The sequence below is a fragment of the Chelonia mydas genome, chromosome 2 (assembly GCF_015237465.2).
Source record: "Chelonia mydas isolate rCheMyd1 chromosome 2, rCheMyd1.pri.v2, whole genome shotgun sequence".
Taxonomy (NCBI): Eukaryota; Metazoa; Chordata; order Testudines; family Cheloniidae; genus Chelonia; species Chelonia mydas.
In genome coordinates this window covers 258,041,239-258,059,420 of record NC_057850.1, presented here as the reverse complement: position 1 = coordinate 258,059,420, position 18,182 = coordinate 258,041,239, and the positions used below count along the sequence as shown (strand labels likewise).

General features: G+C 55.3%; 1 protein-coding gene across 4 annotated transcripts in view; it reads right to left on the bottom strand.

Annotated features, from left to right (window-relative positions):
- Window positions 1-18,182, bottom strand: part of LOC102937205 (NAC-alpha domain-containing protein 1) — a 48,536-nt gene that overhangs the window by 26,933 nt on the left and 3,421 nt on the right. For 2 of the 4 annotated variants that reach the window (XM_043541728.1, XM_043541729.1), the window contains exon 1: window positions 4,472-4,732. The exons of the other annotated variants lie outside the window; for them this stretch is intronic. In XM_043541728.1, coding sequence (XP_043397663.1) covers window positions 4,472-4,508 — 37 coding nt within the window. In that variant the 5' untranslated portion in view covers window positions 4,509-4,732. Of the gene's footprint in view, window positions 1-4,471; window positions 4,733-18,182 lie in introns of those variants that run through there. 4 annotated transcript variants of the gene reach the window in all.

The window sequence follows — 18,182 nt, the reverse complement described above, 5'->3', positions numbered from 1 at the left end:
GCTCCCCACCTCCATTTCTGTAACATCCAAGCACCTCACAGTCCAGTGTACTTATCCTCAACCCACTGTGAAGCAGGGCAAGGCTGTTCTCCCCATTGCACAGATGGGAAACTGAGGCACAGACGGGAAACTGAGGCACAGACTAAGGGACTTGCCCAAGGTCACAGGCACAGCAGGGACTTGAAGCCTGTTTTAAGTCCCAGGCTAGGGCCCTGACTATTGCTGGATCACTGGCTTCAGTCTCCGGGGGCGGGAGGAGAACAGATTTACTTGGGTACCTTTGAGAAGCCAGGTTGGTTTCTTTCACTTGAGTCACTTCTGCAGCTAAACTGCATGACCTGCTGCCTGTTTATTGCTTGGCTGGGATCTCCCCAGAGCCCCACAGCTGTGATTCGGCCACAGCAACGCAGCCAAGAGCATACAGCAGGAGCTAGAAACCCAGTCTGGGCACACATCAGTCTCTGGTGTGCACTGCAGCTGGCACACTTCCAGGGCTAGCGGCACCTCTGTGCCCTTCCTGGGCTTCGAGCACGCCCACGGGGGCTAGGCCTTGCACCTGTCCCTCTCCTGGGGAGGAAGGCTGCAATTCTACCACGTGGACCAGGCCTCCAGCCCCCTCTGTATCGATCTCAGTCGCCCAGGGGGCTCACCTGCGTTCTGGCGCCAGCAGTTCTCCTGTGGGAGCCTGACCAGCCACAACGACCAGCTGGCCTTCTGAAACCAGACTGGCTCTTCCCACAGAGAAGAACAAAGCATATGAGAAAGTGGATTGTAAGGCAGCTTGAGAAACTGGTGTTTAGAGTAACCCTAGGCTTCCTAGGCCGGATGGTAGCAGAGGCAGGTCTAGCCTCTTCAGACCTTCCCCCGCATGCAGGTACCTGGAACGGGGGGGGGGAGGGGGCGCAAGGGACGGGGTGTCAGTCTGGGTTCCTGGACCGGCTTCCCCACTGCCTGCCTTAAGCTGCCGTGGTCTTTTTGATTGGGAGTTGCCAGGTCTTTGCCCATCCAGCACCGGCTCCTCACAACTCCAGTGTTTGAGGTGTGGGGCATCCTGAACCATTGTTCTCCTTCCGGTTTGGTTCTCATGACAACCCCTTATTCCTAAAGGAACATATTCCAGCAGTACCATCCCCAGTCACCAGGTCAATACAAAGCATCTGCAGGTTAGTGTAGAGCAGCTCCGCATCGAGCCCAAGCAACCCAGGGAGACACCGGGCTAAACGCCTGCACGGCATTGCAAAGTTCTCGCTGCAACAAGTGGATATTCACATATATCCTTTCCCCGGCAACTAACGGGTCACGAGTAAGATCTTAGTCTTTTCAGCATCCTAGCAGACTGGATGAGCTGATACTAACTCAGAGAGACAGTTTTTAGGACAGTTTGCAATGCTGATGCTTGTCCCATTCAGCACCATCTCATGTCTATTTAGATAGCAGGACACAGGAATCACCAGTTTGTACTGGACTAATGGCCCCTCTAGTCCAGTATCCCATCTCTGACAGGAGTCAGTACCAGGTGCTCCAAAAGGCACAAGGAACAGCATATGGGACTACTGTGGAATACACAGGAGTTTTCCTAATCCCCATCCGTTAGTAGCTGTTTTATGTCCCAAAGTAGAAGGTCGTAACCACTCCCCTGAGTGGTCCATCTCCATGTAAATGTCTAGTCTCTTTTGAGACTAACTTCAGCTGTAAGCCTGCCAGGGCAGGGGCCATGGCATCTCGCCTGTCTGTAAAACTCCAAGATGCATTAGATCGCTGCATGTTTAGAGAGCAGTGTGCACCCCGAGAACACTTCACCGCTGAAGGAACAATCAGCGGCCCAACTAACCAATGGGGAATACCGGGCTAGGCAGTAGTACTGCTTAAGAAGAATCTGGGGATACAGTGGATCACAAATTGAATGAGTCAATGCAGAATATTAATCTTTTTGCAACTGCATCACAGTGTGTTAACAGGAGTGTCACAGGCAAGACTCAGGAGGTAGCTGTCCCATGCTACTCTGCACTGGCAAGTCCTCAGCTGGTGTAGGGTGTCCACACCGGAGAGAGGGGGACAAATTGGAGAGACTCCAGAAGACAGCAACAAAATGAAAGGTCAGGTTTTCTAAGCTTTCTATGAGGAAAGGTTAAAACAAATGGGCATGTTTGGTCTTGTGAAAAGATGACGGAGCAGGGGGACCAGATAACAGTCTTCAAATATATTAAGGACTGTTAAAGGATAGTGATCTATTGTTCTCCATGTCTATATAATCCCTAGTTCTGCCATGAGTGCAGGGGACTAGATGACCTCTCAGGGTCCCTTCCAGTGGACATGCAGACAAGGAGTAATGGGCTTAATCTGCAGAAAGGGAGATTTAGGTCAGATATCAGGAAAAATTTAACTCTCAGGATAGTTAAACCCTGGAACAGGCTTCCAAGGGAGGTTGTGAAATCCCCGTCACTGGAGGTTTTTAAGAACAGGTCAGACTAACACTTGTCAGGCACGGTCTAGGTTTACTTGGTCCTGCCTCAGCACAGGGGGCTGCATTAGACCCCTCAAGCTCCTTTCCAGTTTAAGTTTTTAGAAGGAAAAATCCCAAAAGCACTTCAGAGTTACACAGATAGAACCCCCACCCCCACCATGCAGCCACATCTGGGGTGGAGCACAGCAATCACCCAGCACTAGCAGCCCTTCAGCCTGTGGAGAGGTGGTGACAGGTGCCTTACTCAGCCGAAGCCCCAGACCAATCTAGCTGGACAGTTATTGCACAGTCTGCCCAAGACACTGGGGACAAACCCCGTTGTGTTAGGTACCACGAGCTGTCAGACTCGTGGCAGTCATCGCCGCAGGCTCACACAGCGGCTCTGACCTGACCCAGAAAGAGAAGGCGACCTGCCGAGTCATTAGCCTCACTCCCTGCAGAGCCAGCACGGAGGGTTCCCACCCCAGGGCCAAACCAATCCCTGCTTCACTCCAGAGTCTCTGCCCTCACAGCAGGATGGCCCCAGGACACTGGATCTTAAACTGCAGCTACAGTGCTTTGAGGTATATAGGGGGTAGGAAGGCCAGGGAAGGCAGGGCTGAGATGGTGCTATGCTCCTCCCAGTAGCCCCGGCCTCGCTTCACACCCCCTGGATGGCAAGGGCTGTGGGGAGGAGTTTCCTCCCACATAGCAGCTCAGAGCTCCAGCCTCGAGGCTGCCAGGCCAAGGCACAGCCAGCCTGGGAGGTTTATTAAGGGAGCCCCACTTCTGGTGTCTCCTTGGGCGGTTTGTGCCACTCTCCAGCACCTCAGCTTCCTGCCCAGGCAGGCTGCAGCGAGCACGGGCCAGCCAGCTCCTGACCAACAACAGAGCACCATGCGTAACACCGTCAGACTCGGGTGGTCGGGATCGAACCTGGGACCTCTGGAGCGAGTGCATGAGCCTCTACTGCGTGAGCTAAAAGCCAGCTGGTTGTTAGCAATTAAGGAGTCTGCTACAGCCTTAGCTAAGTGGTCTCAGTGCCAGTAGATGGGACAGAGCACCACACCCCGGAGGTGTGGGTTACACATGCAGTGCACAGCGCCGGGATATGCAGGAGTCGGCCATCAACCATCGCCCGATACAGACCCCCACCCCCGCAGGGCTCCGAAGCAGCTGGGCCACCTAGGACAGGCAAAGGGGGAAACGGACATGGCTAGAGAAGGAGCTTAGAGAACTAGTGATGCCCCCCGGAAAGCAAGGGAGTCTAATCCTCTGCTTGCAGCACCACAGGAAGGTCACCAACGAGGATTACGCCTTGGACGGGGCAGTGGGAGCTGCAGGTGTGAACTCCTGAGAGGCAGGCAGCCTACGTACTGGAGCACTGGCGGCCACTGGGGCTGCGGAGACACCTTGGTTCCCAGACACCACAGGGCAGACGGAGGGCTCTTCCAACAGGCTCAGGGGCTCTTGCAGCAACAGCTGATCCTCACCCTGAATTCCCCACCCCACTGGCTGAGGAGCTGCCAGTCACTCTGAGCAACACCCCTAGCTCCAGCTGAGTACAGCCGGATTGTCACAGGTGCAGAGACTCTCCAGCTCCCAGCACAGCCCCAGGGGTAGCAGCACCAGTGCATCACCCCATTAGCACCTGCAGCAAGGACGGGGCTGGGAAAAGAGCATTGGAAGCCTCTGGCCCCAGTTCAGGGCTGGGCTCAACAGCTGGCAGCAAAGAGACCACTAGGTAGGCATCCCCCACCCCAAGCCCTCCAATGCAGGGCCCACTGCCAAGTTCCTATAGGGCAAGGCCAAGCCCCAAGACTACTAGAAAAACAGTGAGCAACACACTTCCACTGAACAAGGACTAGGACCAGCCACTCATTCCAGAACTCATTCAACAGCCACAAATTGTGGCATCTGCCCAGCTGACCCCCCAGCCCCATGGAGGAGAAAGGCAAGACTGCATAGCCCATTAACTAAAACCAGTTAACTCCCAGCACCCACCTCACCCCAGTGCTTTGAGATTACCTGTGACTGGCTGCAGCTGATTCACTCCTGAATACATTGGGGAACCAAGCCCAGTGCCCTGGGAAACTCAGAGAGCCTTTGTCTTCACCAGTCTGGAGGAAAAGAGCCCCCTCCAGCCAGAGCTGGGCTAAAGCAGTGAAGTCCCCCTCCCTCTAACAGGAAGGGTAGGGCCCTGCAGTAGCCTCAGCACAGAATTGGGCTGCGTATCCCCTTTATCTCTCTAAATCAATAGCCACTAAGAGGAGTCTATCATCCCCTAGAAACCTACAGGGCCAGCCAGGACACCAGCTTTTATCAGGTAGGAGAAGGGGTGGAGCCTGAGGGCTGCAATGACTTCTGGGAGGCAGGGGGCGTGGTTTAAAAATCCTGCCTTATATAAACCATGTTGGTAGCTTTAAGAGGGAAATTTTTTTTATCCCTTCCTGCTGCTTTTAGGTCCTTTCAGGCCTGGCTATGCTGCCTTTCTCCCTGTTGCTAGGCTAGTTCCAGCGTTGTGGGCTGTAACCACAGCTTATTGTAGAGCAGTAAGGGGAAGAAGAGGGGGGCTGCAGGGGCACAGTGCAATGGAGGGAGGTGGCTAGCTGGTTTGGTGAGAGTCACCTCGCTTGGGGGAACTGGGCACTGGTACAGGCGTAGAAGGGAGCGAGGATGTTGAGTTACTGAGGGGAACAGATAAGTGGGAGCAGGCAATTGCCCTTTTCCCCAGGAGTTGAATCCTTGCTGTACTTCCTTCATGCATGGCTCCCCCAGCACGTGCCTTTTGGTCAGAGGTGGTTCCAGAGACATGCTATGAGGAAGGAGAGCCGGGCTCCAGACCCCTGCAGAGGGCAATGGGGCTCCTCTAGCTCGGCCTCCCCAGGCAGTCTGAGCGGTGTGAGGGTGGGGTTGCTGGAGCCCTGGCCCTGTTCCAACACTCAGCAAGCTTGGGCTGGGGGAGGTGGTGGATGGGCCACCAGCAGCAACAGCTGAGAATGGCTTTGTTGCTCTTCTCTCTCTCTGAGGCTGCACTGCACTGAGCCACCAGCCCAGCACAGGGTGGTGCCATGGCTAACCTGGTGGGTTTTTTGGGGAGGGGTCTTGAAATAAGGTTCTGACCACCTGTGGCATTGAAAATCATGAGACTCCTTGTAAGCATTGCTTCAGTGTCTTGCCTAAACTTAATGTAGGTAATTCCATTCTCCCTTGTAAAGTCCCCGCTCCCCATTTCACCATTACATCATGTGGGCTGTTAGACAGCTGCCCTGTTCCACCCCAGAGGTGGCTGCATTTCAGTGATGACTGGACTAATCTTTCCCTATATAAAACCAATTAACGGCGAGGCTGAATTAAGCCTTATTTCTGGGGCCTGTTTAATTGATAAAGCGCTCTGAGATCCTTGGATGAAAGGTGCTATAGAAAAGCTAAGTCACATGGGTCACTTCCATAGAGTATTACAGTGCATGCTGCTGAACATCCCATCCCCGCGGCTTGGGGCTTGGAATGTGGTGACTCTTGCATTGCATCCTGGGAAGAGGCGTGTTGGGCACAAACCCCTGTCACACCTGGGAAGCGGAGCTGCGGGGTGAGTGCAGATCCATGGGAACAGCCAGAGACCTAACCTGGCAAGGAAGTCTTTGGGCTGCCCCATTGCCAAGCCTGGCTCTTTAAGAGGTGGGCATTGCCCAGAGCACTTGAGAGAGGGGGTATGGGTGTCCCCTCCAAACCAGAGAGAACGGACAGCTCTGGAACCGGCTCTGACATGTAGGTTTTCCTGGGTCGCTGTGGTGAATCTGTCTTGTTCGCTCAGCAATGCTCCCTGAGGCCCAGGGGGTGTCCACAGGGGTGCCTGCTATAAACAGCCTGCTCAGGTTTTCAGAGCCATGCACTGGTAAATGCAGCCAGCGCTGTGATTATGGCTCAGATTCAACCCTGCTGTAGCTCCGTCTATGAGCCAAAGTCAGCGGTGGTGGAGGTGAGACAGAAAATGGGTGTGAGCAGCAAAGGGACCTCCCTTTGCACCCATCTGTGATGGGGTGGGTTTGCAAAAGGGTTGCAGCTCATGCCGACGGGTTTAGCCCGGAGCCTGCCGCTGCTTACCTTGGGCTGCAATTTGGCCCATTGCCGCATGAGCTTCCAGCTAAGTTCTGCCCACCTCCCCAAGCTGCTTGTCAGTGCAATAGGCTGAGCTAAGGGATCGGTGAATCTATACGCCTGGCCTCAAACTAGGCAAACAGGAGAAACAGCCCCTTTCCAACCAGCATCATCCACCTGGTTGGCTGAGGATTTTAACCTACAGCTGGGCCCAGTCCTAACCTCCCTTTGTCCTGGCAAGATTGGCCCCAGCTCAAGGCTTTACTTAAACTCTGGGTTATCTGATGCAGGTGGGAGAAGAACGATGCTGTACCACCTTAGCCAATGACCTGGCTCTGTACTTATTGGAAAACCTACGGAGACACCCCTCACCTGCCTTTATCCTGGTTAGCTTTGTGCATTCAGAGCTCCGTCATGTCTTTCCAGCCAGTATTTGGGCTGATGTGTTTATGTCAACCTTAACAGTCGCAAGGGTCAGGTTTTCATCTGCCGTTCAGATTTCCCATTCCAATGCCACAGATTTTACAGAGGGAACTAGTTAAAGGGCATCCTGCCAACTTATTTTCTCTGCTCCAACTTGGGTAACTACATTCTGCCTCCCAAAATTCCCCTGTGGTTTTTATTGACTCAATTATTCTGACCGAAATTGTCATAAGACATGGCTGCGTGTTGTCATTCAGCTACTGCCTTTCTTCTCAGAGGTGGCTGCCCTGCAGTGGGGACTGAAGTGACTCTTGAGCATAGTTTCTATGGAGTTCCCTTGTGCTGAAAGATGCTGGCAGAAAAAATAATACCCAGCCCTTCTATAGCGCTTTTCATCTGTAGCTCTCAAAGTGCTTTACAAAGGAAGGCAGTATCATTATCCCCATTATACAGATGGGGAAACCGAGGCACAGGGAGGGGACATGACCTGTCCAAGGTCACCCCATAATGGGTCTTGGGAGCATGGCACATTTCAAAAAGCAAACTCCCGTTCTGTTCTGCCTAGATTTTTTTTGTACCGTGCGTATCGCTGAAATATCTGCTGGGGCTGTAGCCCAGGGTTCACTTTGGATCAGGTGTATACAGCACTTTATGTCATATACATTGCTAGGCAAATCACAGGGGCTGGGGTGAAGGCAGTCAATATAGTGCAGGGACTTACAGGGAAAATATGAATGTCGTTTAAAGAAACACAAGCTGAAACCTGGCCCATTCGAAGTGAGGTGCACAATTTAAAGAAGAACAAGTGTGAATGCAGGGTAAGGTACCCAAATCAACTTAACTCTGACCTCGTACCCTGGCATCCTCCACGAGACGGAGAGATGTGCCTTTGACAAGCATGTTGGCTAGCTGACAGCCGCAGCACTGGTACGTACCTGGGCTGCTAAGGGTTTCTCAGAATCTGTTGCTATGGCATTGCGCCTGGTGATGCAACATTTCAAACCACCTGGCCTCTGGTTTCCACAGCAGCGTGTATGCAGCCTGAGCCATGGGGTATGGGGGGGCTTAAGAGGTTTTCAGCACTAGCAAGCCTGGTTGCTGGGGAAGGGGAAGGGTTAAAATGGCTGCAGTCTTTCCAGCCCAGGAATAAGTACTAGGAAGGTGGCAGCGGGGATGGCCAGGCCTTGGCTTTGTATTTCCAGAACACCTTCCTTTCACAGGTCTCACCATAGCAACTGTCGCCAGAGAACCGGGGCAGGTGAGACACGTTAGTTAGCTCAGCCTCTCGAACGCCGGTGAGGTCGGCCAGTATCATTATCCCCATTTTGCAGATGGGGAAACTGAGGCAGAGAGGGGCAGTGAGTTGCTCCAGGTCACCTAGTGAGTCAGTGGCAGAGTCAGGAATAGATTCCAAAGCTCTGGATTCCTCGTCCTTTTCTGTAACCACAAAACCCTGCTTCCTCTCACACACAAGAGGGGCCCTGCCAATCTCCTGCCTGGGGCTGTGCACAGGCTCCATCAGTGAATGGTAACGTCACCTCCCTGAATCTCACCTGACCCCAGTGTAGCTAGATCCTGTCACAGGCCCAGTCACTGCGCTGCTGCCCTTCGTTGGGGGTCAGAATTAAATGCTGTCGTGCTCTAGCAATTCAAGGTATTAAGTGACAGCGGTGGGACTAGTCCTTGGGGATTGCTAGCTCCCAGCCACATGCTCATTTCCCAAGGCCAGGGAGTGGCCAGCCAAACCCCACCTCCCCTCCTGGTACTACAGGGCTGAGCCAAGGGCTTCCCTGTCCTCCCTCCGGCCGCCTGGAGCAGGGCAGTCACCTTGACTTTGCCATTAACGAAGCAGCCTGGAGCCTGTCACAGGATCCCAGCTGTGCAGGTCTATGCCAGAGCTGCTGCACCTGCTGCCGGCGTCCTGTCTGCCCAGCCGTGGCCGCCCACTCAGACACTCTATACCTTGCCCAGGAACCGAGGAATAAGCAGGAGCAGAGCTAGGCCAGATATGGCCGGCCTGGAGCTGGGCAGTGGGGCCTGAAGATCCCGAGCCTATTTCTGGGCGAAGCAGGGAAAATGGTGCCGGAAAATGGAGGCCTGTTCAGAGATGGGGGCTCTCCCAGCTGCTGGGGGTGAGACAATCAGGGCAGCAGATCCTAGCTCTGCTCTAGGAGTTATTTGGGGCCAGTTCTGTGGCCTGGGCTGTGCACGGGGTCAGACCAGATGATCACAATGGTCCCTTCTGGCCTTGGAATCTAGGAAACCCTGGGGTCAGAGGCACAGAACAGGGGATTGTCTTCGGGCCCTAAAGCCATGGATGGCTTGGGGGGGCAGGGTTATGACATAAGGGGGCCCCTATGGAGAACCCAAACTGGCTGGGCTGGGCCGGTGGGCTTGCCACAATCCCATGGGGCCCCAGAACGTAGAACCAAGTTGATCCTGCTTTTCTCTTCCCACAGGACACTAGCTAGAGAACCGGGAACAAACGGGTCAGCCGAAAGAAAGACGGGGCTGGTGCAGCGGCCCAGGAATATCTTTAATCCCAGCTCGTGCCACCCTGATTATTTGTATTGCCAGTTCTCAAAGCGCTTTACAAAGGTGTCAGGCTCCCCATTCGACAGATGGGGAAACTGAGGCAGAGAACGGGGAAGTGACCTGCCCATGGTCACCCAAGTCATTACTGGCAGTACTAAGGCTAGAGCTCATATCGTAGTCCAGTGCATTACTCACTGCACCAGGTCTAAAACAAGCAATGAGCCAGCTAATCCACCACCCGGCCTGAGAGAAGACCATCTCTAGGGCTGAGCTAACCCATGCTCTGCCGCTGGGCCCACGTTCTATGAGCCACTCAAGGCAGCATCCTGCCCTGGGGACCAGCTGCCGTCAATTTAAGCAATTAGGTCTCAGCTAAATCTGGCCTGGCTGTCAGGGTTTTCCCCGTAGTGGCATTAGTGTGATCTAGCATGGAGCAGCCACTCGAAGAGCTGCCCAGCAGCCTGCCCAGCACAGAGCAGGGAGAGGCTGGGATGCGTATGTAAGGCGTACAGCGCCGTGCACATTGCAGGAGCGTGCTCAGAGCAATGGCTGCAGCAGAGCAATGCCCAGTGGTGCCCTCCCCTCGCACTCGTAACCATGGCTCTGTGTCCTTGGGAATCCACCAGGCCAGCAGTTCGCTTTCTCCCCAAGGAAGGAGCCAGTAAATTAGCCCCCTCCGTAGCCAGACGCTCACCTGCTCTCAGGACCGCGGTCTCCCCATCTGTTCAGGGAGGAGGTGGATAATCCAAAGCAGGCAGGGCGGGAGGATTAATTAGCTAATGTTCCCAAAGCACTTGGGAGACGTTACCTGCTAATTATTATTATCAAGGCCGGGCTGCTGGGTTCGCTTCCCCATGGCTTGGGGGGTTGTTCCTCAGCCATGTGGGGGCTCGGGGATGTCACTTTCTGCCCACACCTCAGTCAGGGAGCGCAAACCCCCTCTGTTCTGCCTGGACCTTGTGTTTCGCTGGCCAGTAAAATACCCTCTCCTGCTCTGCTCCAGAGGAAAAGAGGCTGCTAAAAGGATTAGGTTACAGTGCCCCCTCCCCACAAGACAAGCTGCGAAGCCATATGGGCGCTGCTAGGCCAGTTGCCATGGGGAGCTGCGAGGTCGGAGGACACCTGAGCCTGGCTATGGACTGCGAAGGTTCACCCCTGACTGCCTCTGTCGTTCCTGTCTCGAGGTGGGCATCGGGAAAAGGCTGGATGGGCCAAGGCAGCCTCCGGGGCCCCATGTCAGCAGCTGGCCCACGGGGATGGGGGGGCTGAGGACACGCAGCCTGGCTGGGGCTGCAGGATGAGGGCCAGGGGAAGGAGAGATGTTAGGGCTGATGGGGTGCGTTAGCTTGTACTGTTATGTCTGTTACATGCCAACCTCCGCGTGCACCCGAGGCCAAGGCCCCATGGCGCTGGGCACAAATACATAGCGAGAGACAGGCCCTGGCCCGCCAAGCCTACAGCCCAAATGGACAACAGCTGGGGGAAAAGGCTCAGTAGCTCCAGTGTGTGGCTGGAGAACGGAGGCCCAGCCCGATGAAGTGACTTGCCAAGTGGCAGAAGGAAGAACTGAAGCTAGATCTGCTGGATCCCAGTCGAGTGCCTTAACCGCGGACTCTTCCAACTGCGCATTCCCACCCGGGGGGGTTTCTTTCCAACCTGCTCTGACCTCCAGCGGGTTTCAGCGGCTCACGGCCACGCTGGGCTCGAGGGTGTTTAGGACAGGAAGTGAAGAGGAATATTGTAGCCAGCTGAACCGGCCGCAGGAGGTTAGGAGAGCAGGTTGTAAAGACCTGCCGGATTCACCCTAACTTGTGCACATTGTATCGTGCTCAGAGCGGGACACGGGCCCTTAGTTTTCCATCTCAGCAGCGCAGCGCCCCCCTCCACTGGGCTGGGGCAGTGGCTCAGTACTGACTTAGAGGGCAGAGCATCCCCCCTGACCCCCCGAATAGCCAGCCCCACTTTCTGTAGCAGCTTTGATCCCTTTTAGAGATGTCCCCCTCTAAATAGGCTCCGTGCTGCTTCGAGTGGCCAGGCTGAGATGGAGGCAACCCAAGGCAGGTTGTCCCTGATCCAGGTTGATTAGCTCTGCACGTCTCCCAGCCACCGTGCAGGGCAGCTGGCTGGGTGGAGACTCACCGGTGCAAGGTGAGGCTCAGCAGTGAGGTGAGCGGGGGTGCAAGGGGCCAAGTCTGGAAAGCAGAGGGGGCTGCGGGTCAGGACTGAAGGGCATCAGCAGAGCTATGTGGAGAAACTTTCCCACCCAACTTCTTATGCTGCTCCAGGCCTCTAAAGCAAAAACAGATGGAGAGGAGAACTAGCTTATGCCGCTGTGAGCAAGCGGCGCAGCCAGGCTCCTTTGCACCCAACTAGCTCGGTGGGCGGCTAGCTCTGAGCCCTGCTAACCCAGCAGGACTCCCTGCCCCAAGCTAGCCGGCCACTGGGTCTCCCTATGCTCACCCCATCAGCAAGGCCATTCCTTTCCACTGCTGTCATGGCCCCTGGGAAGATGGGGAGAGACAGGGCCAGGAGCAGTGGCAGAACCCTAAAAGTGGGGGGCCACAGGTGCCCAAACCATGGTCTCGCCCCCCTGCGCTGCCCTCCCCCTGAGGCACTGCCCCCCATGCCCCTTCCCCCCAAGCCCTCGCACCGCCCCTTCCCCCAAGACCCCATTCCCATGCCACCTCTCTCCCCTCAGACCCTGCCCTCCACTTGCTCCTCTCCGCCCCCTCCTGCTGTGGCTTGCCCTTACAGCCAGTAAACAGCGGGAGGGCTTAGCCCTCCCACTTTTAAAAGTGATGGGGCCATGGCTCCCCCCGTTCCAGCACCCCTGGAAAGGGCAGCCTGGATGTGACCCACAGTTGCCTGTGTCCCAGCCTGGTGTCATAACCACACAACTAGCCTGCCTTTGGACCCGTCAGCCTGCTTTGTTAGAGGGATCACACCCTAGCCTGTCTGCAGCTGCTTATCTCGTGAGTCGGTCTGCGGGTCAAATCCCCCTCTGGTGTAACTCTTCAGTGGTGTAAAAGCTGGAGGAGCCTGGCCTTACTCCCACTCACCATCCCTGAGGCCCCCTGTGCAACTATAATCTGGGGTACCAGCATGACATCTTCTTGCTCCCTTCCCCTAGGGTGCGAGGGCTCTGTGAGACAAGTTGCCTTGACTTTAGGAACCAAGGGCCAGCAGCAGGGATGGAGGGTGTGGGGAGCTCCGTCAGGTTCACCAATGCGCTCAGCTTTTGAGGGGGCATGAACCCTGCAGACACTGGGGTAGCCTGGCAGAGGGGCTGCTGTGGGGGGCTTGCCACCCCTGTCCTCCAGCCTAACGCACGAGTTAACGCTGCTTGGAACTCCACTGACCCCACCGAAGGCTGTGTCCCCGGCTGGGTCACTGGGGCTCGAAGCTGGGGCCTCTGGATCTTGACGAGCGAGCCGCTGGTGCCTGAGCTCCAAGGCCCATCCTCTGTCTGCGAACCAGCCACCCACAGAGGAGGACAGAGCTCCTCGCGGAGTGAGTGGGGCGTACGGCTGCCCACTGCACTTATCAACTTGCATAGCCGAAGCCTGGCTGGTAGGAGGGGAGCGTGCCCTGGTCCTAGACTCTGGGCCCATCCACAACTGGCTCAGCCCCTCTGCTGTGCTGGGAGAGGTTTCCAGGGAACCAGGGCGACATGCTCGGGAGGTGCGGCTCCTGCCTGTGCTCCCCACCCAGCTCCTGCCGGGTTTGGGCTCCCTTCACTCGAGTTGCTGGGGGGAACAACCAGGCCCATCCCAGACGGCGCCCTGCAGAATCAGTGCAGCGATGGCAGACCCAGCTGGGCTCTGGGCTGGCTCCTCATTAAAGGGACTGCCCATCTCTCTTCTCTGGCTGGGCTGCTCGCCACTTTCCTGTGCCGGGGCATAGATCTGGTGATCTCCTCCCACACTCCATGGCCCCTCTCTCCAGCCTCCATCCTGCGCCCCACTTTCCCTGATGCCCTCTCTGTCTCCCGTCTCCTCGCTGCACTCCCCTGCCCCTCAGTTGTCTTCCCACCCTTTCTTCAGTGCCCCCATTTCCCTCACTCAGTTCCTGCACCTCCACATTGCTGTGGCCCCTCACTGCCTCCTGCTTCTCACACAAGGCCATGGGCAGTGGCCATCTCCTCTGAGGGCAGCTTGGCTTCCTGCCCACTGAGGACAACAGGAGATGGCAGCCATCTTTTCATGGGGGGAGGGGGAGAGGAAAGAATGGTGGCCATCTTGGCTGAGGGCAATATGTGGCTTCAGTCCTGTTGAGAACAGTGGGAAATGGAGGCCATTTTTAATAAGGGCAAAACCATGACAGGGAAAGGCCTCAACCTGGCTTTACATTGTGAGCCGCTTTAGAAAAACCTCCGTATTCGCCTGAGCCCTTGTGATACCCCCAAACCGGCCCCTTTGCTGGCAGAGAGGCCACGGACTGGCTGGGCCATGGAGACTGAACCCCACTCTCCCCAGAGACGGGCCCCTGGATTGAGACCCCTTGAGCAGGGGCGGCGTGTGGGGGAAGCGAGCCCGGCTGCTGTCTGTGCTGCCCCAGCTCTGGGGCTAACAAGAGCTCCAGGCCGGGCAGCCAGGCACCTCCACCCACCCTGAATTCACCCCCGGGGATGTTAGGGAAAAAGGGAGGGTATCTCAAAAAGAGGCCAAGGCTCAGCAGAGCCCGGCCCCCCTTCAAGCTGCCCCCAGATGCAAAGCGAAAAGTCTGGAGCGGAACAGAAGAAGCGCTGCTCCTTCAGCCTTTTCCCATCTCCTGGCCGCTCGCCGGGGAAGACGCGGTGAAACCCAGCTGTGGACTAGCCGGGGGGGCTGCCAGTCAGACACCGCTGCATTGGCCGAGCGGGTGGGAAGCCCGGGTAGGTTCGTTACTGATCTGAGCTCTCTGGAAGACGCCGAGGCGATATTTCCAATGCCTGGCTCCCGGGCTAGGGGACAAGAACCCCACAGTAAGCTTTTGGGGAGGGCGGAGGAGATTTCGCCCCCCTCCCCCCCCAAAATTGCCCCTCCCCTCAGCACTTCCCCTGCCCTTCCCGTCTGCGGTGAAAAGCGGCCCCTGACTAATGAATGCGCCTAGCTCTGAGCAGAACTGGAGCACTCTCTCCTTGCTCCCACCCAGCCGTTCCCCTGCTCCATAGGCACCGCCGGGCCTGCTCGGGATCCTTTCCCCGCCCCCGGCAGCCAGGAGCAATGGGCCTGCGCTGCAAATTGGGGGCCAGCTCTGAATTCCCCCGAGGGGGGCTCCGATCCAGAGGCCTGCTTTGTGCCATCCCTAGCACCATCTGGGGCGTAAATGAGGATTCGCCCAGCGCAAGGCTGGGCGGAAAGCGACTCCCTCCCAGGAGTGCGCGCGGGAGACCCAAATCCTGGGAGGACGCATTCGCACCTTCGCCCCTCTGGACGAGAGAGAGGTGGTGTTCCCGCTGGGTGTCAGCGTACCAGTGCCCTCTCTCCTAGCTGGAGAGGCAGGCTCACTCGCGGGCCAGTGAGCAGGCAGCCCTCTGCAGGCCCCACAAATCATGATGCTGTGGCAGCTCTCAGGGGTTCTCTTTCAGCTCAGATTAATCGCTCGGGGCCTGCGGGCGTGGGCACTGATGTTTATTTTTCCCCTGTGGGTGCTCCACCCCTGAGGCCCCGCCTCCAACCCCTGAGGCCCCGCCCCCACACCGCCTCTTCCTGCCCCCACGCTGCCCCCTCCCCCAAGCCCGCCCCCGCCCGCCTGCCCACCATTCACTGCTCTCCATCCTCCCCCAAGCGCCTCCCGCGAGCTGACCTGCAGCCCCACCCAACAGCTGGGGCTGGTGGGTGCTGAGCACCCACTATTTTTTTTCTGGAGCCCCAGAGCACCCACGGAGTCGGCGCCTATGCCTGTGGGTCTGGAGCAGAAGGTCCTGAGTTCTACTCCTGATCACGGCCATAAACTCTTCTCCAGCCATGGAATGGTTACTAGATCTTTCAGCTGAAACCCTACAACCACGATCCCCATGCTATGCCTGGTCATTGCCAAGCCCTCAAGGCCTGTCACAACACACCAGGGATTTGCCGTAACGTCCTTCTATAAATATCGCGGATCCTACTTCAGCCATCAGAGGGGCTGGAAGCTGGGCTTGTCAAGGCTGAACAGGTGAGCGGCTACTTCCTGAGCAAAGGGAGTAATTCCCTGGCCGGTTAGCTCCCCCTCTAGTCTCCCATGTCCTGTTTGGAATGGTGTCCTCCACCTTAGAGGTGGCTCCATCTCAGTGGGGAATGAAACGATTGCAGCCTATTGTATATGCAGTATGTGGGAATGAAGAGCGGTACGTGTATCTATTTTGAGTGCCCCAGGACCTTCGAGCATCCTCCGCCAAGGGGAAAACAACCAACAATAACACAGAAGATTTTAGAGGCCATTTGTTTTGCAAATTCTTCCGTGGATTTTTGTCCAACTTATCGACAACCTTAACCATGTTGATTTTAGAGGCGGGCCACCATTGGGGGTTGAAATGGGAAACTGCTGCAAAGCTAGGGACCATGGGTTGCTTGCTAAAGAACTGAGCTCTCCGGCTGAGAGATAAAACAGCCTCACAGTCTGTGTGGCTCAGGCAGAGAGTGGGCGACATGTAACACACTCAGGCCAGTGGGTTATGCTTTATTCTTGGGCAAACTCAGGGTTTTTTACTTATGAGGCTGGAAAGGGGGTGGGACAAAGATCACTCCTGGTTTGAGATCATTTAACATTGAACACAGCTGTTGGGGTTTAACAACATTTCCCCCTTCAATGGCATCTTGGCATGCATTAAGGTTTGGGGATGGGGTCTTTAAATCAAGAGTGGGTATCTTTAAAAGACACGCTCTAATTCAACCCCGAGGGATTGGGCTCGATGCAGGAGTGACAGGGTGAAGGTCTGTGGCCTGTGGGATACAGAACATCAGGCTAGATTATCAGAATCAGCCCCGCTGGCCTTAAAATCTGTGACTCTATGCAATGGCCCCTCTTTGTCTATGCAGCACCAGCCATATCGCCTGATGTTGGAGTCAGCACTGCTCTGGGATGGGGGTTGTGATTTTAGTTAGTTGCTTTTGTTGCAAATCCAGCAAAGAAAACACTTTTTTTTTTTTTAGGATCCATAAAAAATACAAGCTATTATGTTGCTGGTTATTTAAAGTGATGATTGTTTTTCAGCAGAAAAAGTGGCAGGTTTGTTTTTTCTCTTTTAAAGAGGCACTGTCAGGTTAAAACTCCGGGCCCTGCAAACCCTTTCTCTTGCAAGTAATCCTTATGTGCGTGGCCCTGCTGAGGCCAGGGCGGTATTTGCGTGGGTATTAATCTGGTGAGAAAAGGTTGCAGCATTGGGCTCCACATAGTTAAAAGCCCATTTCCTTATCTATGTTGCAAATAACAGGAGATTGTTGAAGCAAAAAGGAATTTCTCCCAGCTGGGACAATGAAACTAGGCTAGTCAGTTTCATGTTTGTTTCTTGTCAGTTTCACATCCAGGCTCTGGTGCCTTGTCCCAGTTAAGAGGAGGTTTGTTATGTTATTATAGCTCTTCCCTTTATCACTTTGTTACAAATCAGGATCTTTCTCCAGCTCGGAAGCTGTCCCCAGATCTACATTGTGAGCCTAGGCAGACCTGACAACGTCCCCTTCAACTAGATGTATCAAACCCAGCGAACCCCCCTCACATACATCTGGTTAGAATCATTTTAGAGCAGGACAAGTGGGGCCTAAAATCTCCAGAGTCCTTTGCAGGATGTATTTCAAATTAACCCCTTCAGTGCTGAACAATGCACTTGCACACATTCATCGACACACGTTACTGATGAACTCACTAAGGGCCTGATCCAAAGCCCACTGAAGTCTAAGCCAGCCTTTCTGTTGATTTCATTGGGTTTTGGTTCAGGGCTTAAACCCTTGCAGGCCCTGTCTGTGACCAATACACAGAGCCAGGCTGCCCCCACAGTACACTGGGGAAAGGTTTCCAGGAGAGGAAAAGGACACTGCCTCAGTTCTAAGCTAGCTTACTTCAAGGCCTAGTGGGGATTTAAAGCCTGAAGTCCTCTGGTCCACCTGACGGGCCCTCTCTGCCTTATGTTCCACCATAGCAGGTGTGAGGGGGCGTAGAAGCTGCTGTCCCAGAGGATGGAGATGGGGTTTCTCAGTCCAGAGCCCCTGGCTTTTTAATGTTCTCTTCTCTTAGCTGCTTTTGTTGCAAGGCGGCTGCTTGCCTTTCTCGCCAGGAGTGGGTTTCCTCCATCTCTCTCTCCCGCCCTGTGCCCACCCTGGCAATAATTGGGCTGTCAGGCTTTTTTCAGTGGTGGGTTTGTAGACATTTTAAATGCTGTGTCAGATACCCAGATAACCCAGACAACTGAAATAAACACACAGGTGCCTCCAAACCATCCCCTGCCGATGCACACACGCACACACTCCTCCCCGGCAAGAACACACACACACACACAGATCTGTACACACCTACCACACCGGCAGAGACAAACACACACATACCCATCAGACAGGCAGAGACAAATGCGCACAGACACACAGACACACAGACACACCTGTACATACCCATCAGACAGGCAGAGACAAACACACACACACACACACACAGAGGTGTACATACCCACCATACACACACACACACACACACACACACGCTTCTACACGCAAGGGCAGAGAAATACATG